At 38.6% G+C, this 27685-nt stretch overlaps 3 protein-coding genes across 6 annotated transcripts; 2 read left to right on the top strand and 1 right to left on the bottom strand.

Moving 5' to 3' along the window:
• The first annotated feature begins 1778 nt into the window (after positions 1 to 1778).
• On the top strand, positions 1779 to 4881 carry LOC127765346 (uncharacterized). Of its 2 annotated transcripts, XM_052290218.1 has the most exons (3): positions 1779 to 2000; positions 2830 to 2950; positions 3736 to 4881. In XM_052290218.1, the coding sequence occupies exon 3, from the start codon at positions 3807 to 3809 to the stop codon at positions 4608 to 4610; it is 804 nt and encodes a 267-aa protein (XP_052146178.1). In that variant the 5' UTR covers positions 1779 to 2000; positions 2830 to 2950; positions 3736 to 3806; the 3' UTR covers positions 4611 to 4881. The 2 variants fall into 2 exon arrangements, with proteins under 2 accessions (XP_052146178.1, XP_052146177.1); XM_052290217.1 differs by lacking the exon at positions 2830 to 2950.
• Positions 4882 to 11059: 6178 nt separating this feature from the next.
• LOC127765021 (EID1-like F-box protein 2) lies at positions 11060 to 15433 on the top strand. Of its 3 annotated transcripts, none has more exons than XM_052289821.1 (3): positions 11060 to 11364; positions 11722 to 12542; positions 13140 to 15047. In XM_052289821.1, the coding sequence occupies exon 2, from the start codon at positions 11780 to 11782 to the stop codon at positions 12521 to 12523; it is 744 nt and encodes a 247-aa protein (XP_052145781.1). In that variant the 5' UTR covers positions 11060 to 11364; positions 11722 to 11779; the 3' UTR covers positions 12524 to 12542; positions 13140 to 15047. The 3 variants fall into 3 exon arrangements, with proteins under 3 accessions (XP_052145781.1, XP_052145780.1, XP_052145779.1); XM_052289820.1 differs by having other exon boundaries at positions 13059 to 15047; XM_052289819.1 differs by lacking the exon at positions 13140 to 15047 and adding an exon at positions 15054 to 15433 and having other exon boundaries at positions 11061 to 11364.
• A 944-nt stretch (positions 15434 to 16377) lies between these two features.
• Positions 16378 to 23225, bottom strand: LOC127765020 (chaperone protein ClpB2, chloroplastic). Its single transcript, XM_052289818.1, has 10 exons — positions 22636 to 23225; positions 22156 to 22374; positions 21773 to 22010; positions 20450 to 20645; positions 20317 to 20371; positions 19614 to 19764; positions 18446 to 18754; positions 18040 to 18305; positions 17018 to 17944; positions 16378 to 16869 (listed from the first exon to the last, which is right to left on the bottom strand). The coding sequence occupies exons 1-10, from the start codon at positions 22882 to 22884 to the stop codon at positions 16543 to 16545; spliced, it is 2937 nt and encodes a 978-aa protein (XP_052145778.1). The 5' UTR covers positions 22885 to 23225; the 3' UTR covers positions 16378 to 16542.
• Between the last annotated feature and the right edge of the window lie 4460 nt (positions 23226 to 27685).

Raw genomic sequence — 27685 nt, 5'->3', positions numbered from 1 at the left:
GCCTCTGCAAGAGGTAACAAGCTTGCTTTTTACTGTTGGGTTTAGTCCCACATCGGTAATTAATAATGGAGAGCACGACTTAAAAGGTGAGGGCGGTCCTCACTCATCAGACTAGTCTTTTGGATTGTGTAGGCCATGGACCTAAAGTTGTAGCTCCGGTTGGGCCTGTGGTGGAGCAGGCCTAATGTGACCTGGGTGGGCCGAGTTGCGCACTCTAACAAGTGTTTTTTGAGTTGTGTAGGTCCTGGACCTAAAGTTGTGGAGATTGTTGGGTTTAGTCTCACATTGGTAATTGATAAAGAGGGAGCACGACTTAAAAGGTGGGGGCGGTCCTCACCCATCAGACTAGTCTTTTGGGTTGTGTAGGCCCTGGACCTAAAGTTGTGGCTCCGGTTAGGTCTGTGGTGGAGTAGACCTAATGTGACCTGGGTGGCCCATGGTGGGTGGGTCGGGTTGCGCACTCTAACATTTACCATTAACCTTATCCTATTGGTTCATCGTGAATAAATATACTCCTATTTTGTGTAAGGCACTATCGTGGTGTTTTACATGAGGAGGTCTCAATGCACGGAAAGTGAAGCATTGTGCAAAAAGTTGCTCCATTAGGAGTTTCAGACTACACACTGTATTGCGTCAGTTTCCCTTCTTTACACGTACATTATTTTTCTCACAAAGTGTACCTGGATTTTTAAATTCTATTTCAATACAAATATCCCGCAGCAACACGCGGGGTATCATCTAGTTTCTTTAACTATTTATTACTTTTACTGACGTGGCACGCCAACTCACATGCCACCGTGGCTTCTCTTCTCCCTTCATTCAAACTCGAGCAAAACGGCGAGCCGAGACAAACAAGGACACCGGACAAGCAAGGACATCAGGTTGATCTAGTGTGAAACGACGATGGTGGCGGCAAGAGGTGTCCCGAGGTTCGACTCGTCTGCATGTGGCGTCGTTCGCCCAGAAGGTGATGGAGATGGTCGGAATGCGAGTGGCAAGGTTCAGATCCCAAGAGAGAGAGAGATGGCTAGCAAGCTCCCGTAGTGATCTCGGTCGCCTTAAGCTATCACAATGTGTTCCTGGACATGGAGAATTTATCTCCCTTGAAGTTGAAGGTATAGGTGAAGTGAGAGTGGCCAACATCGTTGGGGGTGCGGAGACGAGCAGAAGGATGGCCATAGCACCTTCCATGGCGGCAGAACGGGAGGGTAAAAGTTGTAAGGAACCCTAACCATTGTGAGGCAGAGCTGGTGGCGCAAGGGCGTAGCAGTGAACAATGTGAGTTTGCAGATCGACTCGCGACCTCGACGGTGGCTTGAAGAATCGAGAAGGAGCGGCAGGAGCCAGGCTGGGTGAGTTGGAGGGACGGGAACGATGTGAGATTGCAAATCGACTCACGACCTCGACGGTGGCTTGAAGGAATCGAGAAGGAGCGGCGGGAGCCAGGCGAGTGAGTTGGAGGGACGGGAGCAATGGGAAGCCGGATAGAGGAGAAACGTCGGGACAGGGATATCATCGGTAATTAGGATTGGTGGCAGAGCAGTGAACGGCTTGAGCTTATAGACGAACACGTCGAAGGAGACGACGGAGGAGGAGATTAGGAGAGGCTGACGGGTAGGGTCCATACTTTTTTCACACTGGTAAGGCACACTCGCATACCACATAGTCAAAACTGATAAATACTTGTGAAATCACCTCCCTTCAACTATAATTTTATAAGCCCAAATCTTTAAATGGGCAAGCAGTTAAATTTCCGAGTTGTGCCGGTCCCCTATGGTGGTCGATCCACGATTTCCAGATTCCACACCAGGGGGGCTCCGCCAGCCCATCTGACTCATCGAGCCCGCCCCAGTCGATCTCGTCTCCTCTGCTCCCCCACACCCCGCGCGCGTTCTCCCCTCGCCCGCCGCCTGCGCGCCTATCTCCGCCGCCCGAGAGGTGGCGCGGTGCCCAGCGCGCGTCCTGCTGCTTCCACCGCGTCCTCGCCTGCCTGCCTGCCGGTGAGCAACCCCCTGTACCTACGCACGTCCTCTCTCTCATCTCCTCTTTCCTACATCTATCTATCTTTTTTTTTTAATTCCTTCTTGATTGAATTGGCGTTAACCCTAGCTTCTCTTCTAGATCCCGGATTCAGCGCGAATAGCCTGGCCCCCTTCGCGAGGCATTTTTTCCAGTTTAATATTTACCTGTTTGTTCCATGATATTTCTCACAACAATCCTCGACTTTTTAGAAAGGATCTGGTAGCGTAGCTAGCTCATTCGGGTTTGCATTTTGGGTAAAATTGGTTCTTGAATGAGTTGCGCAACCGTGCGATCTTGTTTATTTAGCGTTAATATCCTAGCCATCTTATGCCCTTGCTTGAACAAGAGAGAAATGGACTTCAAATCCCCGCTGGGTGATGTCTCCTCACCTTCTTATATATAGCAAGATGAATCTTACTGAACTGTGTGAGGTTGCTTCGAAATTGGCCACTCGAATCGATTTTGTCGTGCTTTTGGGGATAAAGGAAATGGTTAGTTGTTGGCTTCACTCCAGTGCTCTAGGTTTGGGGAAAGTTTGTGGTTCAATAAATGATTTTGATAATTCAGCGTTGCGTTGGTCATTTCTGGTTTTTTCTTGATTCATTGTAATTGCAAATGCCTAGTTCCTCCCGTTTAGTTTTATTGGCTCAGCGTATTATTGCTTGTGTAAACACACAAATTTATTACCCCAGAACACACATGCCTGATATGAGGAAATCATGTGGCTGTTTAACACGTCATATGATATTATGAGTGCTCCCAAAAATAATATTGTGCTTGTATTTCACTGTTTCTTTGTGCTAACAGTGCAAATGGGATGTAAGCGAGAATTCAAACTGGACATATTTGGCCCTTTTGAAACTTGAGGAACCGGCTTGTTTGGCAACTCGAGGGAAGGAGATTGGGAGTTTACACGAGAGTATTAATGGTGAGATTAAGATGGGAATTTGATTTTTAATCCCAATATCTTGTTTGGTAGAGGTGGTGGAAATTGATAGGGAGTTTAGTTGGAGATTAGGTCATTAATGAAAACGGATGGCTGAGATTTGTTTAGGCAAAGTAAAGGAGGAATTCCTCCCAATTACCACCCACTACCCAGTTACTGAAAAAAAGGGAGTTCCTTCCTCAATTCTTCATACCCATCCCACCAAAATTCCCATGTTTCCCAACCAAACAAAACAGTTAATAGCCTCATCCCTCTAAATTCCCAATCCCTCCTAAAAACTCCCTCCAACGAAACAGGCCGTAAGTGATTCATTTGGAGAACTTGGGGGGACTAACTTGATCAGTAAACCTTTTGTCCTGTGTGCCCATTGGCTAGTGGCTATGCGCAGTCTCTTTGAATGGGTCTATCAGTATATAGTCCATTTATACTTCCTATTTAGTTTTATGGCATGAGCTGAGAATATGCTTGCGCTGATAAAAAAATATTTTCTTGTAGTTGTGTCACTTGCATACTTTTGGTAAAACTCTTAACATTTCAGATGACCTAATTGCCACATTTTGTGTTGTGGTGCCTTTAACTGTGAAATACTTTTATGATCGTATACTTGATATTGTGCTTTAGCCTTCCATTCACTTGCTTGCATGTAGGTTCCTGTATTTTATTATCTTGCTGCAAATGCTATTGTCAGCTTAATTTGTGTTGTTTTACGTTCTGGGTGCTCTTAACAGTATCAGTGTCCTCATGCATGGTTTTCTTGGTTATTTCAGATCCCACAAGTAGAATTTTGATGTTGGCAAAATCAGGGTCTTTGAGATAGCTTACCCTTTTGGGCTAGAGAATGTGGAATTTCGCGTCCAGTGCTTGGGGATCTGGTTTAGGGAAGAAGAACACTCCCAACTGCACCCCGTCCAATGGTGATTGCTCTGATGATGAGGCATCTTCGTGTACAAGCAGGGAAGAAGGCCTTGAATGCCCCATATGTTGGGAGTCCTTCAACATAGTGGAGAATGTGCCATATGTACTATGGTGTGGCCACACCATGTGCAAGAACTGCATCCTAGGACTTCAATGGGCTATCATCAAGGTTCCGACGGTGCCAATCCAGCTACCATTCTTTGTCTCCTGTCCCTGGTGCAATCTCCTGTCGCTCCGCATTATTTACAAAGGGGATCTCGCATTTCCACGCAAAAACTACTTCCTCCTTTGGATGGTTGAGGGGATGAATGGTGAGCGAGCCAGATCGCGCTCTGCTATTCATAGTGAGCAACAAACTACATGGCTCTCAAGTAGCAGTAGGGCAAGTGGAAATGAAGGTTATTCGAATCCCATCAGACGTCCACTCCCACCACCGGTTGAAACACAATCCCCCAGTGTGAACCATGCCAATCATGGGGTCCCCATCTTGAATGCAGAGAGGGTACAGGCGTCGTTGCGCAAGTCGCTGTCCTTCTTGGTTCACCTGACTGCCAAGTTTCCCCTGGTGTTCATTTTCCTCCTCATAGTGCTCTATGCAATCCCTGCTAGTGCAGCTGTCTTGTTATTATACATCCTTATCACCGTGTTATTTGCTCTGCCCTCCTTCTTGATCCTGTATTTTGCTTACCCTAGCCTAGACTGGCTTGTTAGAGAAATCTTTGCTTGAGATTTCCTTTACAAAACACTGCTGGCGAAATCTCCACGCTGTTGTTGGATCTGTGTATCTGAACTGAATTCTTTCTGCTCTTTCATGTCCTTGTACGTGTAAATGTTCCAAGGACATGCGTGCCCTTGTTAGCTTTTTTTTCTTTTTCTTTTGGTGTTACAGTTGTATATTTGGAAACAGTAGAAAGCCAATGTCTGTCCTCTGTAGACATGATCACTCATCTCCTAGTACAGCCTGATCTGGAACAAACCAAATTCTACAACTCCAAAAAGGAATATGTGTGAAGTGCACAGCATGAGATGGTCCTCCTACAACTACAAGCTGCTAAAAGAGAAATGGCAAGCTATCGCCACATGAAGTTTATCAATTTCTGCTATTTATATCCCCTTCGTCCCCTTTCACTTGCACTACCAGTGTGATTTTCTCGTATCTTTGACTAGTAATAAACTTCATGATGTTTTTGTTAAACACAAGTAGTATAGTGATATTTAGCATGCAAAGTACTTTGATAATATGATATCTTTTTAAATGTTCATAAGTTTTTAAATAAAAAGGATGAAAAATCAAAGTTTGTACATAAATATTACTACCTCCGTTTTTAATAGATGATGATGTTGACTTTTTGTCACATGTTTAACCATTCGTCTTATTAAAAAAATACGTAATTATAATTTATTTTGTTGTGAGATGATTTATATGTTATACATCAACGGCGTTACCTATTAAAAAACATAGGGAGAGTAATGCTCCGCGTAATTCGACAATTACTTGTGCTATCATGAGCAAACATTTTAACTGGCAAAAAGACCTTCAAACATGATCATCACCACAAGGGTCAGCCGCACGCGTGCAGTGAGGTAGGATATGATAGCTCCCCATACAGGTCCAAGTTGTGAATGGAAGCAAAAACTATTTTATTAGGCAGAACAAGCGTTTTCTGTGACATGATCACACTCACACGCGAGTGCAACTTGGCAAGATGCAAATCCAACTTGGCTGTCTTGGCTGGGACTGGATGCTTACATGACAGAAGCAACTTGGCCGGCATGGGTATCTTCCAAAATATTCTATCTCTCCTCTATCCGGAGCCCAACTAGCAAGGAAGGTGTCCCCGTCTGACGATGCAAGTGTGCTCCACTTGCTGATCTCGACGCACAGTGTACACCCTCGGCTAGCAACTAGTGCAGCAAAGATTGACTAAACTCATGTTCAGTTAACGGGTCAGTTGCCTGCTGATATACTCGTTTCGGTTTTAATAGATTATGCCGTCGACTTTCGACGTGACATTTGATCATTCGTCATCTTGAAAAATGTATATAAATATCATTTATTTTGTTGTGACGTGTCTTTTTTATATCAAAAAAGTTTCAAGTATAACTTATACTTCAGTATATCTACAATATTTTTTATTAAGACAAATAGTTAAGTACTATTTTGAAAATCAACGGTGCCATAAATTAAAAAAATGATGGTACTATATATCTTCTCAGTATAAAAGGTTGCTGTTAGTTATCAGACTGAGGTTTTTGATTATCTAGTAGGAGTGGTTTTGTAAGTGGCATTACGTAGGTTCTTACCTGTTAGTCTTCGGTCTGTATTTGTTTAGTTCCTAAGTAGTATTAATTATCTCACTCTTTCTGAATTATACAAGGGGCTAGTTTTTTTATTCTACTGACTAGGCAAATATATTCATCTCCTAGTTGGGCATTTGCATATGTTTATATGCTATAGATCAAGTGGCATTCATGCATTCCATCTGGTTCCCATAAATCCTTATTTTAGGGCCATTGCTTAAGTAGCTATTCAATGGTGGCATCAATTTTGTGAAGTACTAGGTGAAACCCCGCGCATTGCTGCGGAAATTTAGTATGATAACAATAAAAATAATAACGTATAAGATAGCTAGATAACATCAGATTAAGTAAATTAATGTGGTTTATGATAATTTAAATTCAAATAGTATGTAGAATGGTGATTCAAATGTAAAAAGTAAGGTGGTATGACTTTATGGAAGAAGAAAAGTAGGGAGATAGTTTGGACCGTAGATTAATCATCTAAAGGCTAAAAACAATTGATGTGATATGACTTAATTAGAGGAAAAAAGGGAAAAGATAATTTGGACCATAGATTAATCATTTAAGTACTAACTAAATGAGGATGAACTATATAAGTATATAATATAGGATGTCATAAAACATAATAAATATATACATTGAAATATTATATGAATTATGTTGGATGATAATTTAACATGTTTGTATTTGAAAAGCTCTTAAATTATAAAAACTATAAAGATATAGCATTTTTGCATGATGTTTAAATGTGATAATTGTTAGTGGATGATGATGTGGCATCTTGTTAATTAGTGGATGATGATGTGGCATCTTGTTAGTGGATAATGATGTAGCATCTTTGCATGTTAAGCTTAAAGAGTTAGTGGGGGATAATTTTATAGTAAGATAGAATAACGGTGAGCCACCTTTTCTGGTTTTCTTCTGGTTTAATGGCAAAGAGTTGAGTCCTCACCCATTACATGTTAGGCGTTTTTTTGGGAAAAAAACGAATACATATTACTATGTGATTCTTGTGCTTTGCTGCGAGAATTACTAAGTAATCTTTAATATATTTTTGTTGCTAACAATCGAGCTAGAAGTAAAAAAGAATATTAGTTATTAACAACAAATAAAACTGAATTACCAAACCATGTTTGGAGAGAAATAAATTTAGAAGACTTTATAGAAGATTGTAAATGAAATTTTAGGTTGTTGGCCAAATTTTACATTGCAAGAAGCAAAAGGTATAGGGAAATATTGATGAAAAGTCGGGTTTATTTGTACTTATTACGAAATAAACTAACTGATACCCTATGCTTTAATGCAGAATATATGGATGAATATATATTAAGTATTATAAAATTGATGAATAGATATGTTGAAATAAAATGAGGGGTGATGATTTGTTTGCATGTTGATTTATACAATTCAATAAATTGTGAGTGATGTTGCATGCTTGCATGAGTTTTGATATGTAATTATTGTTAGTGGATGATATAGTGACATATTGAATATTGAGTTTTAGATTTAGTGGACTACAACGACTATACAGAAGAATAGATTTACTAATATCTCTTTTGATTGTTCGAATCGACCTTGAAGATAAAGTTAGTTATTGCTAATCAACTAATGTTAATAGGAGGTAAATTAACTCTTTATGTATTTTATGTAGTATTGCATCTGTTACGATTCGACTCTTCTTCCTAGTTGTTGTTGGACTCATATATAACAGTATTTAGCATTAACTTGTACAAACAAGAGAAAATGGTGCATAAGGATAAAATAGCACTCCTCCCAATCCATCATGTTCAAACCAATGCCTATATCTCTTAGTTGAATAGGCACAACCATAGAAACAATATTGACAATGCAAAGTGTCCATGAGCGGGTTCCAAAACTAAATACTTTCACATTTTTCTCTTTCCTCATAATTGTTCAGCTTCTTGGATTTTTTTTTCCGAAGATATTTTTTCCACCGCGCATTAGTCGGTGCATGACGCACTGCTTGCTTTCTCCTCAGCATTTTCGGGGGTTTGTGTACGTGAGATGCCTCGTCGCGTAGCATGCTCTTTTGACAACAGACATGGCAAAGCTGATTACATCTAGCCATCGTGGCATTGTTGTCTCACCGAGTCTTCAAGACTCTGACCAAGCCATGCGATGAAGGCCAATTCGATGAATCCGAGGACACCATCCTGTGAAGCTGAGTAACCAAAGTGAATCGTGATCCTTGGGTTCTCTTTTTTCACTCTTCCAGGTGATCACCGTGACATGACGCTGATCACATGTCCACACCATCTGTCGAGTCTCTGGTGAGTTCTCCCAGATATATTAGTCCCGTGGCCAGTTTTCTAATATTTCAATTGTTGTTTTGTCCTTGATATGAATGAATTTTATACTTATGCATGACTAAAGACATGACTAAAGATAGATTATAAACTTCCATGTTTTTTACTAAATACGAGGAAGTTATGATTTTTATAGAATAACTTATGTTACTCTTCCATCCTAAAACAGTACAATGAATCTGGATAGAGGTTATGTTCAGATTTATTGTATTAAGATGGGTTTAATTCTATCCTAAGTTAGGATATTCTAGGATTGAAGTAGTATATGAGTAAACAAATTTTATACTTCCTCCCGTTCCATAATTCTTGATATTTTAAAGACCGTCTCATTATCCAAAACTTGGAGAATAAACCAGCAGTGACCGAGGGAAAAAAAAGGACACAACTACACCGAGAGTGCTAGCTGGATAGTGCTAAAGAGAGACACCCTTCTTTTTAAAAAAAGCTACCAGTACACTCAATATCTATGTATTTTTTTTCTTCTTAGAGAAGTTTCTCTTAAATTACTCATCCGATTTATAATCCGATTACACCGTTGTGTTTGTAACAATTAAATCTTTACAACAAGATCTCACATGATTATATTTTGATGAAAAATCATAAATTACTTTTATGATATGTCTAAATTACTTCTAGATTTCACTAAGTTACTTATTAGACATATAAAAGTATATTAGACATATAAAAGTAAATTCAGTAAAGGTTAAAAGTAATTTGCATATATTATAGAAGTAACTTATACAAAAAGAAAGTAATTTTAATTTAGAACTATATCTAGATTTATTAATATATATATATATATATATATATATATATATATATATATATATATATATATATATATATATATATATATATATATATATATATATATATATATATATATATATATATGAATGTGGACAATGCTAAAATGACTTACATTATGAAACGGGGGGAGTAACTCTCTGTAGTAGAAATAATTATATTGTGAGTGAGCTGAAATAAGAAAATATGTAGAGTAAATTCGCAAGTAAAGTGTACAGAAGATTTATAAAGTCCACAAAATATAGAATTAACTAAAAACAATAATAAAAATAATCAATTTAGAGCATTATGAATGTATAGAAGTAATTTAGTCAAATCTAAAAGTAATTTATATATATGATAAAAGTAACTTACGTATATAATAAAATTAATTTATAAATATAAATATTTTTTCATCGTAATATAATCATCTTGTTGTAAAGATTTAATTGTAACGAACGTAATGATGTAATCAGATTGTAAATCGGATAAGTAATTTGAGAGAAAATTCTACAAAAAGAAAAAAATAGACATGCATTGTGTGCACTAGTAACAACTGGACCTTTCTCACGTAGCTGTACTAGCAGTACAGGACCTTCTCTCACGTACTAGTAGCACTGTACCTGCTCTCACGAATGAGTGCGTCGCTCTTTAACACTAAATCGAGAGCACTCTCGATTTAGATTTTGCGAAAAAAAAGGGGGAAAAAACCATGCAGCGAGAAGCAATTGAGCTACCGGGCGGTCAGCCGGTCACCCTCTCTCTCTTAGGGTTGAAACTAGTTCGGATAGTTTCCGTCTGTCCGGACCATTTTTCGGATTCGGATAGTTTCGGTCGGAACTATCCGGAAATTCTCGGATTCGGAAACGAATTCGGATATTTTTTCTCGAAAACGAAAACGAATACAGTAAGGGTACTATCAGTCGGAATCGGAAAACGGTCGGAAACTATCCGGAATTTTTTTCGGATATCCGCAGATATTGACTAAATTTAGAAAAAACACGTATATATACATAACTTTTTCATACGGAATCAGATGAAGACAAACTTTATATCAAAATTGTAGAGCTCGATGAGATCTACAACTTTATTATTGACTATTTTATTATATGATGTCATTTAAGGGTCTAAATATTTATTATAATATATCATATTATTTTTTACAAAATCTCAGATCTACAATTCAAACGACATCTGATGGAGATGTGTTCCATAACAAAGTTGTAGAGCTCAACGGGATCTACCACTTTGTAGTTTATAACATTTGTATTTGAAAGCATTAAAAGTATAAAACAAACATTACAAGTTTCGAAGATGTGAAGTAAAATAAATAACATCTTCAATTTATACAATGGTAAGTAAGTTATACATCTAGTAAAAGGTCTTGGGAATAGAAAATAATAATCATATTTGCATATGGATCTTTGAGAGGAACAACCATGAAAATCGATTTTCACATACGGTTGTGGGATTGTCTACAAAATTGACGATATAAATGTTGGAGATGTTGAACTAAAATAATAAGCGATATATCTTCCTTGATCAAGAAACTCAATTTGAGAGGTTTTTTTATATACCGATAAATATTCGCTACCGTATTCGTTCTGTCTCGTATTCGCTCCGTATCTGTATTCGATAATATTCGATTTTATTTCCGTATCCGAGTTTTCAATTAAAAAAATATAAAAACGAATATAATAAAATTTCCGTCCTTTTCCGATCCGTTTTCCTCCCTACTCTCTCTCATGATATCTGTCTGTCGCACACGGACACGGGGGACACACGCTCGGCCGGCTCCTCTTCTCATCCTCCACCTCTGCCTTCCCTTCCTTCCCTTCCCTTCCGCCTCTACCTCCACCTCCACCTCACCTGCGCGCGCCTTCCCCCCATTGCCTCCGCCTCCGCCCCCTCAACCGGAGGAGCTCCCCCGGCCGCCGCTCCGTGGCCCGTGTCCCGTGGCCGCTCTCCTCCCCAGCCCTGGGTGGGTCGGCGTCGGCGGCGGGGGAACTAACCGGAGATCCACCCGGACCCGGAGGGAAGGGAGGGGGATCCCTTTGCCCTTTGGAGGTATCTCAGCTTGTTTTGGATTCCTCTTCTTTTTCCTCCAAGAGTCTAGTGCAAATCACTCCCCCCTCCCCGTTCTATCGCGGACGGATTTGTTTTGCTTTACTTTCTTGCTTGAGCTTGATGCGTGCTACTATATGTCCTTAGTAATCCTCCGATTAAATTCCATCTACTCATCATGTTTACGATGTTTCAAGCCACACGCACGACATATTGATTGGTTGATTGATGCTAGGATAGCCCCGTTAATTTTCGTGAGATTGTATTTTTGGACTTTCATGGATGACAGACGGTTAACCAAGCATGCCCGAACCATGGAACTTTGACTAATGCAGGGGGGGGGGGGGGGGGTGGGTTCAGGGGTGGTGGCGCGGAGGCCAGCGTTGTTGAGTGCGAGCGGAGCTCGGGGTGAGCTGAGATGGTGCTGGTGGTGAAGCAGTACCGCTGCACGCACTCCGCGAGCTGCCTCTGCCTCAAGGGGCACATCAGCGAGGACGCACTGTTCCTCGTCTTCCGCCACATGAACTGGAACCCGAGGATGATCGCGCTCTTCTCCTGCGTCTCCAAGTGGTTCGACGACATCGCCAAGCGCGTGCTGTGGAAGGAATTCTGCCACGCCAGGGCGCCCAGGATGATGCAGGACCTGCACTCCGGCGGCAGCCACATCGTCGACGGCAACTGGAAGGCGCTCGGGAAGCTCCTTATCCATTGCGCGGGGTGCACCAAGGGGGGCCTGTTTGGTAACATACACGTTCCTGGGCACTTTGTTTTCAGGACCCGCTTCTCAAGGACCTGCGGAAAGAGCATCTTGCCTCCGCAGTGCAGGACAGATGTGTTGTACGTCTCGGATCCTTGCGAGCACCTTGATCAGGGTGAGGAAGGTGATTTGGGGTTTTTCCGCGGCATCTTCAAGTCCTTTGCTTCTTCAAAGGTCAAGAAGATACTGATTGAGAAGCAAGCAAAGTTCCATCCAAAGGAGGTGTGTCCTTATTGTAAAGCCAAGCTATGGAACTTGCTGCAGGCAAATATGATACCCAGAAGTGCTTCCATAAGGTTGGATGCTTATGACGATTCTGTTGAGTATTATATATGCCTTAACGGACACATCCTTGGTTTATGCACTCTGATGCCTGTCTCTGATTCCGAGGATGCAAAGGAGTAGTTATCAAGACTTGAGTCAGGTACCTTTTTTTTTCTCCCTTTTGTACACATGTAGTCTACTGTTTACCTATGTAAAATAAAAGTTACTCCTACTGTGTATTTAACTTGTTCCTTTAGGATGTAATGATGTACATTCTTATAGAGTCACTAAGCGTTACTTGATTATGAAAACAGAGCAACGTCCTTTTCGAGAGCAACTGAAAACATTTTATGGAAACAGAAGACTTCCTTTTCGAGGAAATCTAAAAACACCAAATCCTAACTGTGTTCATGATGAAAATGTTGTACTTGGGACTAGACAACTAGGTGACTAGTATTCAATATCACCCATCCTTACCTTTACGAGACTAGTATTATTGTGCTGGTCAAGCTGTCCTTAGAAGGCAAATTGTACTGCAGTTTTCCTACAATTGTGCTCTTGCTTGTTAGAACCTGCCATTTATTGACAGGGATGTTTGGTAGCTATAACTAAAAGATGATTCAATAGTATGTACTTGTGGTTGGGTTTGATCCTAATTAATTTTTGAATTATGCAGAGGCTAAGTTTTGGTAGACAACCTTTTGTTCTTTGGACAATATGATGAAAGACTAAAAGTAGTAGACTGAACTATTCGCAGGAAAGGCTACGCCATATGGGTGCTAAGATGGTCAGGATCAAGATACTAATTTTGGATGAACTATTGGAATCACTACTGCTGTATAGTAGAAGACTGATAGTAGTAGATAATAAACATCTTTTGATCACCAAGATAAATAAGCTTGTTATGCTAAGTAGATAAATTGTCCAATTGTAATGAATTACATCGAATCGGCATTGAAGTGTTATTTAATCTGATTGTAGTGTTCAATTTATGGTGCATCAAATAGCTTAAAACTTTTCCATATTGTGAATTCATTAAGTTAAAGAATAGCTGGGCGCTTGAGCATACCTTGTGATGGTTGCTTACATGTGTATAGGCTGTTAGAATATACAACGTTTTGTTTTGTGAACACGCATGCTTCAAGATTTTAGATTATGTTCCCGTCAAGAACAAAGCCAAAAAGAAAAAAAAAAAGCATGTGACTGTAAAACTTATTTATAAACATGAGAAAATTGGCTGCATGCATTTATCTTTGTAGATCATACATGCATTTTTTTTGTAACTTTAATTTATCAAGCTTTATTGAAAATGAAATTTGAGAGGGGATGCCTGCCCTTATATATGTGTTAATTACTTAATTAATGAATTAACAAAATGGGGATTTCGAACTGCACCAGTCTAATTCAGGATGGGGACTTACGGCTTACATTATTTTTTTTTACTGTCCGACTAAAACACTTTAATTTCGTTCTTTTATGGCAATATGATGTTACATGGGAAATTCAACTTATATGTATACGTTTGATTTATCTCTTGGAAATGTTTGTTTGGGATATACTGCCTTTTATGTTAGCATCATGAGGTTCCACATACTAAGTTTGGTTACGCGCTAAACCGAAACGGACCAAACCTGATTTACATCTTTTATCTTTTACCATTTATTTACAAAGTAACTTGATATACAAGATAATGACACATAATACACAGACCGATTTAAAAGGTAGTCTTTTTTACAATATTCCTACAGGAGGATAAACTATAGCTTCCTTCTCGTATATATTTTGGCACTCACTATCAACTATAACATACCAATGATGTTATGCTAGGATATTACAGAAGTGGTTCATATGGTTCCTGCAGGTTTTTTTTTTTTTCCTTGTGAGATGATTGTCATAATTCTATCGTGTAAAAGCTTAAGCAGTTCCAAGAGAAACTTAATAGTAGATGAATTCTGTCTTGTGATAAATATAAGGAAAAAACTGAGTTTTTGTCCACAGAGAAATATCTCTATATATACATTTTTTATAAGAGAAGTTTATTCCACCTGTTCAGTTTGGCCTAGAATTCCTATATGGCATTGGGGACTGTCTACCCTTTTTTTATTGGAACAAATTCCCAACTTCCATGTTGAACTGATGTCCTGACAAAAAAAAAATTGGGGGGGGGGGGGGGGGGCTGTTCAGCTTGTAACCAAAATAAACCTTACCAAATTTTGGCAGGATTTCTTATGTATTTATCAAAGTTTGGCAAGAAACTAAATGGATGCACATATTTAGCAACTTTATCAAAAAATGGTATGGTTTGAAATTGCATTAATCTGAACAAGCCCTAAATAAAAGGACTAACAGGACAGTACCAAAAAACAAAGCCTTAAGCTTTTTTACTTGTGTTTTAGAGAACTGTACTGTTGTTCTTCTCAGTGTAATTTGATAGTTCCATGGCATTGTTATCGTTGGATGTTAGTGTTGGCAGGAAGCAAACGTTGCCGATTACAAATGCATTAACTCTGAAGAAAAAAATTATACTGTAGAGAATAGTCCAATGAACTGGATGCAGCGAAACTGTAAATAGTCCAAGGAACACTAGACATTCTCTTAGTTTTCATGTTTCTGTAGAATGAAAAGCTTATGTAATGTGTTTCTAATGTGTTCTGGTCTTTCTTGCTGCCAGGTGGCCTTATTCATGACTGGTCTGTGAATCTTGTACAATGTTGGATCTTGCTTTCTACTAAGAATCAGTAGCTCGATAAGAAAATGTTGTTTTTCTTGGTGCATGTACAATGTGGGATCTTTCTTTCAACTAATAGCCAGCAGCGTAACAAGAAACGTTGCCGTTGTATTATCTGCATTGTTCTTTGTACCAATAGAACATTAGAAGGCTCTATGTCACCACTTCCTTTTTTATGGGTACCTCATTACAGGTATCTTGTATTGTATCTACATGTTTTACATTATCTGACATGGCATGTAGCATTAAGGGACATTCGAGCTGTACAAATTTTGCTTGTGTGCAACACAGCTTCTCTGATAATTTTCACATCAATGTCGATACTCGATATCATGTTGCCCATAACCATGGTTGTGCATACTGTTCCACTGATGTAACCAGACTCGAGTTTCTATTACTTTTGACGAGCGTTCTTTCATCTGTTTGATGGTGTCACATTTTATTGATTTGCCAACTCTTTAAGATCAGAATCACTGAAGTTTCGTAGTTCCTTTTGTCGAATTATGGACAAACTATCGTTTTGTGGTTCCTTTTATAGCGATGAGCACAAAAGTCAGAGTTTATTTATCATGTTTATAGCTCGGAAGTAATTTCCAAAACCAAGTGAGATGAACTCCGGTTCTAAATATAAAGCAATCCGCTTTTAGAACGAATATAAATGTAATCTGAGCGGGCATTTTTCTTGGAAAATTTTGCTAAAAGACATCTAAAGTTTGTATAATTTATTGGTGAACATTGTAAAACCATATTATAGCTGGAGAACGAACAGAATAATTTGCCGCAAAACATTTTTGACCCAATTGGATAAAGAAATTAAAAAAAAACAAGAATACCCATTGCTGAAATGAAATTGGAGAAAGAAATTAAAAATACAAGAATAACCATAGCTGAAATGAAAATTTTGAAATTATGTTATTCCCAATTTTGCCATCACCCAAGTACATTGTTAGCCTATATTATATTTTATCTTAACTACAACATCAGGTTATACTCATGTAGCTTCAGTGGCACTTTTGATTTTCTTTTTTCAAAAAAGAATTTACCTCTCCAATTGGGTCAAGATGTCGAACAAATTATTAGTTTTCTTATTCGTCCAACCATAACACGTTTTTATAATAATCTACCAACAAATTATATAAATTGAGTCTCCTATTGCAACATTTGTCTTTCTCTGAGTCCAACCGACGAACACGGCTGACAAGACAAGAGGTTACGCAGCTACGACAAACCCGAAAGCTTATCCTTGCGCACAGGCGATGTGAAGACATTTCGCTGGAAATATTAGAGACAAAATAACATTTCTCAGCACAGACTTTGTGCTTATGTAATGTTGAACTAGCAAGGGAAATTGTGTCTGTATACTATGCTATCCACTCAAGTTTGCTAATCTTCTATCTACATTTTATTCCTCATCTGCTAAAAGTTCGGCCCATCAAACAGCCGGCAAAAATTTCTCGTCTTCAGCAGCAGCTGGTGCGGATTCTTCACTCATTTTGTGGAAAACGAGCTTTTGCTGAGGGAGCTGACCATTAGATGGCACGGTGACCTGGGTGTCTACCAGGATGCTGTCCTCGTCCTTGAAATCACCTCTCAGGATACCCTTCGCCAGCTCGTTCTCCACATACTGTTGAATCACTCGCTTCACTGGCCTGGCACCGTAATTCGGATCGTAACCAAGGCTTCCCAGGAATTCGACTGCTCCAGGCGACACTTCGAGTCTGATCTTGCGATCGGCAATTCTTTTTTGTACTCTTGCAAGCTGTATAACAGGAAAAGCAAAAGAAATTCAATCAAGATATGAAAAGGTACCATTGAGTTTGTACATTGTTGTATATACATAATTCACATAATAATCATCGGTGTCTTGCGAATGTGAAGTTGACCTCAGCAAAGTAAAGAAGCTTTACCTGTAATTTGACAATGCTGTTGATCTGTTCCCTCTCAAGTGGCTTGAAGACAATGTACTCATCAATCCGATTCATGAACTCCGGACGGAAAACAGATCTTGCAGCATCCATCACCCTCTTCTTTATATTCTCATAGGCTGAATCAGTTGACCCACCTTCTTCATCCATGTTTAGTATGAACTGTGAACCAACATTGGATGTCATGATAATGATACTGTTGGTGAAGCTCACTTTCCTGCCCTGCGAGTCAGTAACCCTTCCATCGTCCAATATTTGAAGGAAAACATTGAATACATCTCCATGGGCTTTCTCAATCTCATCAAACAAGATAACGGAATATGGCCTCCGACGAACAGCTTCCGTAAGCTGACCACCCTCTTCATACCCAACATAGCCTGGTGGTGCACCAATCAGTCTTGAGACAGAATGCTTCTCCATGTATTCACTCATGTCAATCCTAACAACAGCTTCCTCAGTGTTGAACATAAAAGCAGCAAGGGCTTTTGCTAGTTCCGTTTTGCCAACTCCTGTAGGGCCCATGAACATGAAACTGGCAATGGGGCGATTTGGATCGGACAAACCAGCCCTGGATCTCTGAATAGCCTCAGAAACTGCTTTGACTGCAGGATCCTGCCCAACAACACGCTTGTGCAGTTCTTCCTCTAGATACAGCAACTTCTCCCTATCAGATTGCTTTAGTTTAGATACTGGAATACCAGTCCACCTGCTCACTATTTCTGCAATATCATCTTGGGTGACCTCTTCTCTTAGCATGGATTTCCCAGAACTTTGATATTCATCTAGCTCTTTCTCTGTTGTTTGAAGCTGGCGCTGCAATGCGTTCAGACTGCCATACTTCAGTTCAGCAGCACGATTGAGATCATACTCACGTTCGGCCTGCTGGATCTCCACATTGACCCTATCAATCTGTTGCAACAGTTAAAAGCAAATGAGATAACTGACAAAAGCAATTATGCTGTTATATAATAATATAAGCTGCTAAATTGGGAGTTATATTTTACCTCTTCTTTAATAGATTGAATCTTAGTCATCACCGACTTCTCACGCTCCCACTGCTCAGTCAGGTCCTTCTGCTTTTCTTTCAATAGTGACAGTTCTGCTTCAATTCGAGATAGTCTGTCCCTTGATGCTTTGTCTGTATCGTTTGTTAGTGAGAGACGTTCCATTTCAAGCTTTATTACAGCACGATCAATCTCATCTAGAGCAGTTGGCTTGGAAGTTATCTCCATTTTCAATTTGGCAGCTGACTCATCAACCAAATCAATTGCTGTAAAGAAACACAGCTACTGGTTAGGAAGAGCCATAAAAGTTCTTGATAGAGATTATAAATAGTTATCCTTCATAATGCTTGATCATCTTATTAGCTTCTAGGGAAAACAGAAAATAACTGGAGGGGAGAAAAGGCACCTTTGTCTGGCAGAAATCGTCCACTAATGTAACGGTCTGAGAGAAGAGCTGCTGCCACAAGTGCACTGTCTGATATGCGTACCCCATGGTGCAATTCATATCTCTCCCGTAATCCACGGAGTATTGAGATTGTATCTTCAACTGAAGGTTGATCAACATAAACTTGTTGGAAGCGACGCTCCAATGCAGGATCCTTCTCAATATATTTGCGGTACTCGTCAAGGGTTGTGGCACCGATACAACGTAGCTCTCCCCTACCAAGCATCGGTTTTAGAAGATTACCAGCGTCCATGGCACCATTTGTTGCACCTGTAACAAGATGAATGCTTATAAATTTCTGAATAGAGTCAGGAAGCAACTGACATTCTTGAGTAGTAAATTCATAGAAAGAACAGACATGAAAGGGCTCCCAACAGCCAAACCTTGGTATTTTATGCAAATTTCAGTAAATTAGAACAGAATTAAAACCAAGCTGCTACTCAACTTCATGTCATTCAAAGTTGTGATGAAATGGATTTGACCATGGCCAAAGAAATTACTATGATTGCATTCCATCTCAGAGAAACCAATTGTTTATCGTGACAGAGAAAGGAAACAAAATGGATAGCTGTGCCAGCATATGTACGGGGTGCTCAAAATACATTTATGTAGTTCACTTTTCAAAACTTCTAGAAAATATTGTGTGAGAACAGCGATTGTGGGAGTAAATTTATGTAGTCCTATCATTCAGGTATATAAAACCTTTGGACAGATCTCATGGCTCATAGCCTATATGTACTCTTTTCTTCCATAAGCACTGATTTATTTATAAGTTTATACTAAAACTACAATTCCACAGAGAACGCAAGATTGAGTTGAATCTTAAAATTTCAAAAAAAAAAAAAATTGCCTCCAAGTTAGTGTAATGAGTGTTCTCTAGGTAGAACAAATGCCATATAAAGTGGCATTGGCAAATAGATCACCTTATGCCATATCAGGCAGTAATAAACTAAGCACAGCTAAACCACTTTGTGATGTACCGATCGCTGGTCTAATAACTGTATTCATTCTTTCAATAATGCATGTCATCTTCCAAAACTTCTAAATGATATTCAGATGAAATAATCCGTATACAGGAAAAATGTTCCAGTAAGTCAAACAAATAACTGAACATTCTACATCTAATTACCTGCTCCAACAACAGTGTGAATCTCATCAATGAAAAGAATGGTTTGTCCATCAGAATCTGTGACTTCCTTGAGTACAGCCTTCAGCCTATCCTCAAATTCCCCACGATATTTTGCCCCAGCAATCAAAGCACCCATGTCAAGTGCAATTAGCTGCTCAAAAGAAAATGAAAATTTAGGGGAAGCAAAATTAACATCGGGTCTTCATGATGCTCTTGTTCTTTTGAGCTTTTCAGAACATAGGAACTTCCCTACATTAGCTCTAAGCTGAGAATTCATAATTAAGGAACTAGTGCATCGAATACTATACATCCAAACAAAAACACAAGATTATATAGAGAGTACTAGGAAACTGTGATCATTGTATAGGCTATTCAACACAAAAGCTTCAGTAACCAGGGAAATTTACAGAATAAGCAATATAAAAACCAGTTATACTATAAAAACCAGTTATAGTAGCAGGCTATGATATAAATTATAAAAGTTTACAGGCGGAAGGTTATTCTACAAATAAACTGGAATAAACCATGGAAAATTACAGAATAACGATCACAGCAATATATAAAAAACCAGTTACGATAGAACTTTTTACGAGGCTATGATATAAAAACTTACAGGAGGAAATAAGGAATAAGCAATAACAAGATTACGTATATATTAAGCACATCAAAAGCATAGCATAAATACATGAATGAGTAAACTTACTCTGCGGTTTGTTAGAGCTTGCGGAACATCTCCTTGCACTATCCTCTGAGCAAGCCTAAGAAAAATTTAAAATCATGTTAGAGCTTGATAGACTGCAGGGTGAACTACTGTGTGAAATAGACTGTTTTAATACCCTTCAGCTATAGCAGTTTTCCCCACACCAGGTTCACCAATCAAAACTGGATTATTCTTTGTTCTCCGAGATAAAATTTGAATGCATCTACGAATTTCATCATCTCTTCCTATAACCGGGTCAAGTTTCCCCTGACGTGCCATGGCTGTGAGGTCCTTGCCATACTTGTCCAAAGCTTCATATTTTCCCTCAGGATCTGTGAAATCATTATTTCAGATGACATTGCATATGGAAAATCAGAAAAGAAAATATTGCACATTTATACTACCATGAAAAAGAGAATCATCCAACACTCAATGCCTACTATAAGCACCTGCATTCTTGGTAAGAACATCTCAACTCTTCACCTTTCTTTTCTGTTAATCTCTTCTATAAAAAAAAATACTGCAGTATTTGGTCCACATGCATGCTGTTGTAAAAATGATATGCTAGAGTGCAAAAAGGACCATTTAAAGGTTCCTTTAACCATACTGCTTACATAACGAATGGGTTACATATCAAACAGATCAAATTACCCATGAATTTTATGGCTTTATCTTGTAAGATATTCGTTAAGTATATTTTCTAAAAATTATCAGCACTTCCTTTCTTTTGTTCCAAACTGCATCTCTCTAATTAACAACTTCATGCATTATTACCTATACTCCTATACTACCCTTATTTACAAAACAAAAACACACAACCTCCTTACATGCTGAACAAATGCTGATTTACCAAATGAGCATTCAAATACTGCAGGTTGCTTACGGCTTTTTTTACATTAAAGAAACCTAATAGTATACTGAGTAAAAGAGCAATCCTTTATCCATTGTATTTGTGTGAAAGAAACATTTTGTCCCTTCAAATGCAAGCAGAGAATATAGAGTAAACTTCACAAAATTACACATACTTTGACCAAACTATCACAAAACTACAGATTTAAGACATTGTATCATAAAATTACAGATTTAGCAACAAATTTATCGCAAAACCACAGATTTAAGAGTAAGTACTATAAAACTACAAAGTTAATATTAAAGTTATTACAAAACTACGGATTTCAGAGTTTAAATCCTTAGCATTGTTTTTATGTAAAAGCTGCAAATGTTGTAGTTTTGTAATCAAATTGATGCTAAACCTATAGTTTTGTGATAATTTTCTTACTAAATTTGTAGTTTTGTGAAACTTCATATTATATCTGTAGTTCTTTGATATATTTGATGTTAAATCTGTAAATTTGTAATAAATTGAAGATGAGGATATGACCATCTAGGCATGCTTACAGAGCTATACAGCACATAACAAATCAATTTATGTCATTTGGATGCAATAGAATCCCCGTACCTTGATCAATCACATTTTGTTTCCCTCTTATTGATTCAATGGCAGTTTTCAAGGACTGTACGGTAATCTGGAAATCCTTGAACAGCTGTCTTCCAAATCGTTTATCCTCCGCAAAACCAAGGACCAGATGCTCAACCGAAACAAATGAATCACCATACTCTTTTTTAAAGTCTCGTGCTCTTTGTATCAGAGCTTCCAAGTCACGTCCCAACATGGAACCAGGATCTTCACCCAACACCTGAACCATTGAAAAGAGCATGAGATAACTGCCTTGAAAAAAATTGATCATAAAACAACTATTGTGTAGAGTACTGAAAGAATGTTAGGATATTCAATGTTTTCTAAAAAAATAATCATGGATGACTGTGTTTAGGACAAACTACCTTAGGCTGCCGCTGGATGAACTTCTCTGTGGCATCAAGAAGCCTTGTATTATCAACTCCAGCTTTAGAAAAGATTCGACGGGCGAGCCCATTCCTTTGCTCCAGCAATGATTTCATCAGATGTTCAGTCTCCACAATCTGGTGTTTACTCTCTTTCGCTACTTCAGGCGACGAAACAATCGATTGCCATGCCATCTCAGTGAACTCTTGTTGTGTAATCTATCAACCAAAAGGAATTATAATAAGATACAGAAAGGTAAATGGGATAGAATGGGAAACTCTACTGGGTGGTGCGCTTGATCTACCTAGAACAATGTGGGGTGTACAATAAGAATATGGTATTGTATATGGATCCAAGCTAACATATTTAATTGTCATCACTAATATTTCTCTAGCGTAAGGATGGATCAGCACCGACCCCCCCCCCCCCCCACCACCCAAAAAAAATAAAACAAAATGCAGACCAAAAGAGGATCTTACCCTCCCATTGCTGGCGGCGCACCTGACGGAGAGCGTCCGCGGCGGCCTCCTCCCCACCACGGGAGGAGGCACCCACCCATCTCGCCCTCCTCCTCCTCCTCTCGACAACCGAAGCGCCCTACACCGAGCCGACGACGACAAGGCCGCCCCCCTCCTAGCGCCCACGCCCCACGCCGCGGCGACGACCGGCGCCGGTGCCGCCGCCATGGCGGGCCGGAGCCCCGCGGCGAGCGGCGGCGCTGCGGCCATGGCAGGCTTGATCTAATATATAACAATAATGACAACAACAATATACCGTACTGAATCTGCGGACACGCAACAACAACAACCGGCGGCTACCTCAGAGTTCTCTTGAGATACTAGAAGTAGATTGTTCAGTTCTTCAGCGGCGGCGGCGGGAGATCGGAGATTGGGATTGGAGCGGAGGCGAGCGCGAGGATAGAACGGTGAGGTGGCGAGGCGGGGTGCGGGTATAAATAGGTGGCGGTGGGCGTCGCGGCGGCGGGGAGGAGAGGGAGCTTCTGGGAGGTTCAGGGGGGAACGAGGAGGGCGTGGATGGATGCAACGGAGGAAGATAGGGGGAGAAGAAGACAAGACACAGGGCTAGCTGCGTGTGTTGTGTGTGTACTTGTGCGCTTCGGGGACCTGCGCCGTTGGATCTCCGGGTGGACGACCGGATGTGAGCCTCTCTTTCTGCTGCTGCTGGTGGTCCCTGTTGGAAGGAGAGAGGGTCAAGATCTCTCTTGTTGTGTTCCTGGGGTCTGGAACTTTTTACATTTTTTTAGTCTTTGTGAATATTCATTAGAGTAAATTTTTACGACTATACCTCTCGAAAAACGTATATTACTAATGGATATCTTTTTTCTCGGCGCCGAGATTCAATGTCTCAACATCAATGGCACTGGCGTCAGCCGCCAACACTCTTACCCCACGTGATAGCTAAGTCACTTATGTGAAGGGATCAACACCAAATAGACTGATGCCGATAACTTGTTTATAAAATATTTTTCTTATAAATAGGTCCTCAGCGTCAATCTCTTTAGCAACAACCCCTGCTAGATAGGTGAGGATATCGTTGCCAAGATGTTGGACCTTGGCGTCAAGGTTACTGGCGCCAAAATAGATCCATTCATGAAATAAGTTTGTTTTCGATATTTGTAAAATAAGTTTTTTTAAAAAAAAGGTAAAACATGCAAGTTCCTGGTAGCAGCTTCCATGTTTCCTCAAAGACAGTTTTTTTATGTTTTTTACGTGGATGAAATAAAAATTACTTCTATTGATAACAAATTCTAATCTCTATTATTATAAAAATTAAAAATGTTTTTGTCGATATTTTGGTACATCATCCGTGTATAAGTCGGTTTTTAAGTTTGTTTGCTTTTAGAAATATATATACGTATTTGAGTCCGTTTTTAAGATGGTTCACTTTTGATAATATAGAATGAATCATATAAGAAATCTGTTTAAAAAAACTCGTATGCTAACTTGAGACAATCGGACTCCTAACTGCAGCTCATGATTTTCTAAAAATATATATATCCAAGCGAACTCCCATAGTAAATTTCATCTTAAGTAAACCATATAACAATAATAAGATTGAAATAGACTTCACCCGTTACAACGCACGAGCATCTTTTCTACTAAATACCATTGCACAAGAAGTTATGTTTTCTGCTTGCCACCACCATCATTTATCTATTGCCTTAGTCTGTTATCACCTCTTATAATTACCTCTAGAATTGATTAAGCACCGTGTATGCACTGTGTGAGCTCTTTAATTAGCTCATAGCTCGGGTTGCCAATTCGTGATTTGTGAATGACTGGATGTGAACAGATGGCCTATTGAGTAAAACATGAAGAGGAATTGAGATATTGTATCGCTCTTCTCAAATTGCATAGTCCTCATCAGATCCGGTCATTGTCTCGTTGATGAAGCTCATGTAACTCAAGAGGAACCACGGCCAATTCTAGTAGCTGATGAACCTTAAACTCAAAACCAAGATGCACCTTTTGTTTCTATTTATGATGTTAATTGTCTCAAAAGTGAACCAGGCTTAAGACTTCCTGTTGAAAGCTATCATGTCAATAAGCAAGATGATGTTTGGAGAGCATATATTCTCAAGGGCATGTGGTAACATTACTGACGTGAATTCTCACCAGTGGTGGACGCAAAAATAAGATACGAAGTTAAGAAATATATATTGAGATATTGATGAAATATAATACTAATCGAGGATATTTTTACAAATAAATAAGCTTCAAGTCCTTTTTTTTTACATCCATTTTCTTTTTGAAACTCGATCAAATGGAATATATACTACTATACATGCTATATGATGGGTATTTTGCAAGGTACAAGTGTAAACCATGTCCTATGGTATGTCCGTCCCTGGCTGTGAAGCATAGAATTGCTCTCTTTATCCTCATTACACATTTTCACTTCCAAATCCACAATAAAGGTCTAAGTGAATAAGTCAATCTACCCTTATAACGAATTTTATTCTCTTATGAGACCTTCATAATGACATTACCAACTGGTGCACCTTTCACAAACAAGTTATATTTCTCTTGAATTTTTGTTTTGTGCATTTGTAACAACACCCGTGCCTTGGATTTGTTCTAATTTTTCCAACCACCGTAAAAAAACTACTACTTCTATTGCTAAATATATAACATACCATACAAAACCCGATGTCCTTATATTCAGATAGTTGTACTTACGAAATCAAATAAAATTAAATTGGTATTGCCGTTGCTTAACATATACTACCTCCGTTCAAAAATGTTATAACTTTTGGCTATGAATCTGGACACACAGTTGTCTAGATTCATAGCTAAAAATATTTATATTTTGGGACGGAGGGAGTATATTTCAAGGTGGGAAGCAAGGACAGACCATAGGACAAGGGGGTACACTTGTACCTTGCAAAACACCCATCATATAGCATGTATAGTAATCCCTCCATTTTAGGTTATAAGATATTTTGACTTTAGTTAAAGTCAAACTACTTATTTAAACTAAGTTTATAGAAAAAATAATAACATTTTCAACCCAAGACAAATTTATTATAAAAATATATTCAATTATTGATTTAATGAAACTAATTTGATATTATAAATATTATTATATTTTTCTATAAACTTAGTTAAATTTGAAGCAGTTTGATTTTAACTAAAATAAAAACGTCTTATAACTTGAAACTATATTCCATTTGATTGAGTTAAAAAAGAAAATGAATATGTCAGAAAAAAAACTAGACTCGAAGCTTATTTATTTGTAGAAATATCCTTAATTAAGATTATATTTCATCAATATCTCAGTATATTTCTTAACTTGGTACCCATCTGAATATATCTGCGTCCACCACTCAACAGGTGAAGAGAGACTCTGCTGCACCTGTTTTTTGATTGTCGTCATTTGTTTGTGCTGGAGAACACTAATCCTGGGTTTCATCAAATGGTGGTACTTGCTAGGATTTTATTATGGAGAAAGGGTTTCATGGAAATTTTCTTTATAGTGGCTGGCACATTTGGAAACAAATAAATGCACCAATCTTTCAGAAGAAAATGCCAAGTGTTAGTGCTTGGTTTCATTCTTTTAAATTTGATATATTCTCCTGCGTACTTGTAGAGAGAAGGATCCATCGGTTGAACATCAACGGCAGTAGAAGGTTTCCAAGTTTCTCTATTACAAAATAACAATAATAATAATAATAATAATAATAATAATAATAATAATAATAATAATAATAGTAATAATAATAATAATTCTGTCACATATTTTTAGGCACTGATCCAGACCATCTGCACACGATCCAACAGCTCAAAGCGCGTGTAAATCCTCCGCAAGTACCAACCAAGCTCATGCACACAACACGATAAGTAAAAATACTATTCCCTCCATCCTAAAATATATAAGTATTTTTAGGCTTTAACACGGTCTACGAGATACTACTTTAACCAACAATATCTATAAAAATAAAATATTTTAAATAAAAAGAGTTACATATTATGATAGTTTGTTTAATGATAAATCTAGTAACATCAATTTTACATGATTGATCTTTTATTTTTTTTTGCTATTAATAGTCAAAGTTAAAAATGTTTGACTTGTCACTATGCTAAAAATGCTTATATTTTAGAACGGATGGAGTACTATTCTCGTTCTATAATTTATGCATTGCTGATGTGCCAAACGGGCCTTGCACACTACGGGGGTGTTTATATTTGTAAAATTTTGACGTGTCACATCAAATATTATATAGGGTATCGCATGGAGTGTTTGAGCACTAATAAAAAAACTAATTATAGAATCCGTAAGTAAACAGCGTGACGAATTTATTAAGCCTAATTAATCCATCATTAGCAAATGTTTACTGTAGTACCATATTATCAAATCATAGAACAATTAGGCTTAAAAGATTCATCTCGTAAATTAGTCGCAATCTGTGTAATTAGCTATTTAGCCTATATTTAATACTTCATGCAGGTGTTCAAATGTTCAATGGGACAGGGTGTAAAATTTTGGGGTGTGATCTAAACAGGCCCAACACTAGGATTCAGCTCCTACCAGACACTTTTTGCAACTTTACCCAAACTAGACTTTGAGCATTTTTCAGTTTTTCAAGACAAGAGCTGATACCGAACATAACAGATAATATCACCTAGTAAAAACCAGTAGTGCATTTTTCATGAACTACTCAACCAAAGCCTGCAGAATTTTCAGCTGAAATTACTTGATCCTACATTTGTTTTTGTAACTAGTATTATAATGCGCTGTCCCACGGAAAAGTAGTGGAAACAATATTACCACATAAGAATCAGAAGGCAATATATAGCTGATACTGCACATGATAATCTTGGTACTGATGGTACATTATCGCACAATAACAAAGTTTACCAGTATTGCCATCTGGAAATCACAACTGACTGAGTTCTGTCTTTATCGATGATGCCCTGTTTCAGAAAGTTCATCTGAAGCACTAACAGGCTTGCACCAAACACAATTGAGCAAAGGGTCAAACATATAAGAGACTCTAGAATGCAAGAG

The sequence above is a fragment of the Oryza glaberrima genome, chromosome 3, assembly GCF_000147395.1.
Source record: "Oryza glaberrima chromosome 3, OglaRS2, whole genome shotgun sequence".
In the NCBI taxonomy this organism is placed as follows: Eukaryota; Viridiplantae; Streptophyta; class Magnoliopsida; order Poales; family Poaceae; genus Oryza; species Oryza glaberrima.
Note: the sequence above shows the minus strand (reverse complement) of the source record. Positions and strands in the feature narration are given on the sequence as shown.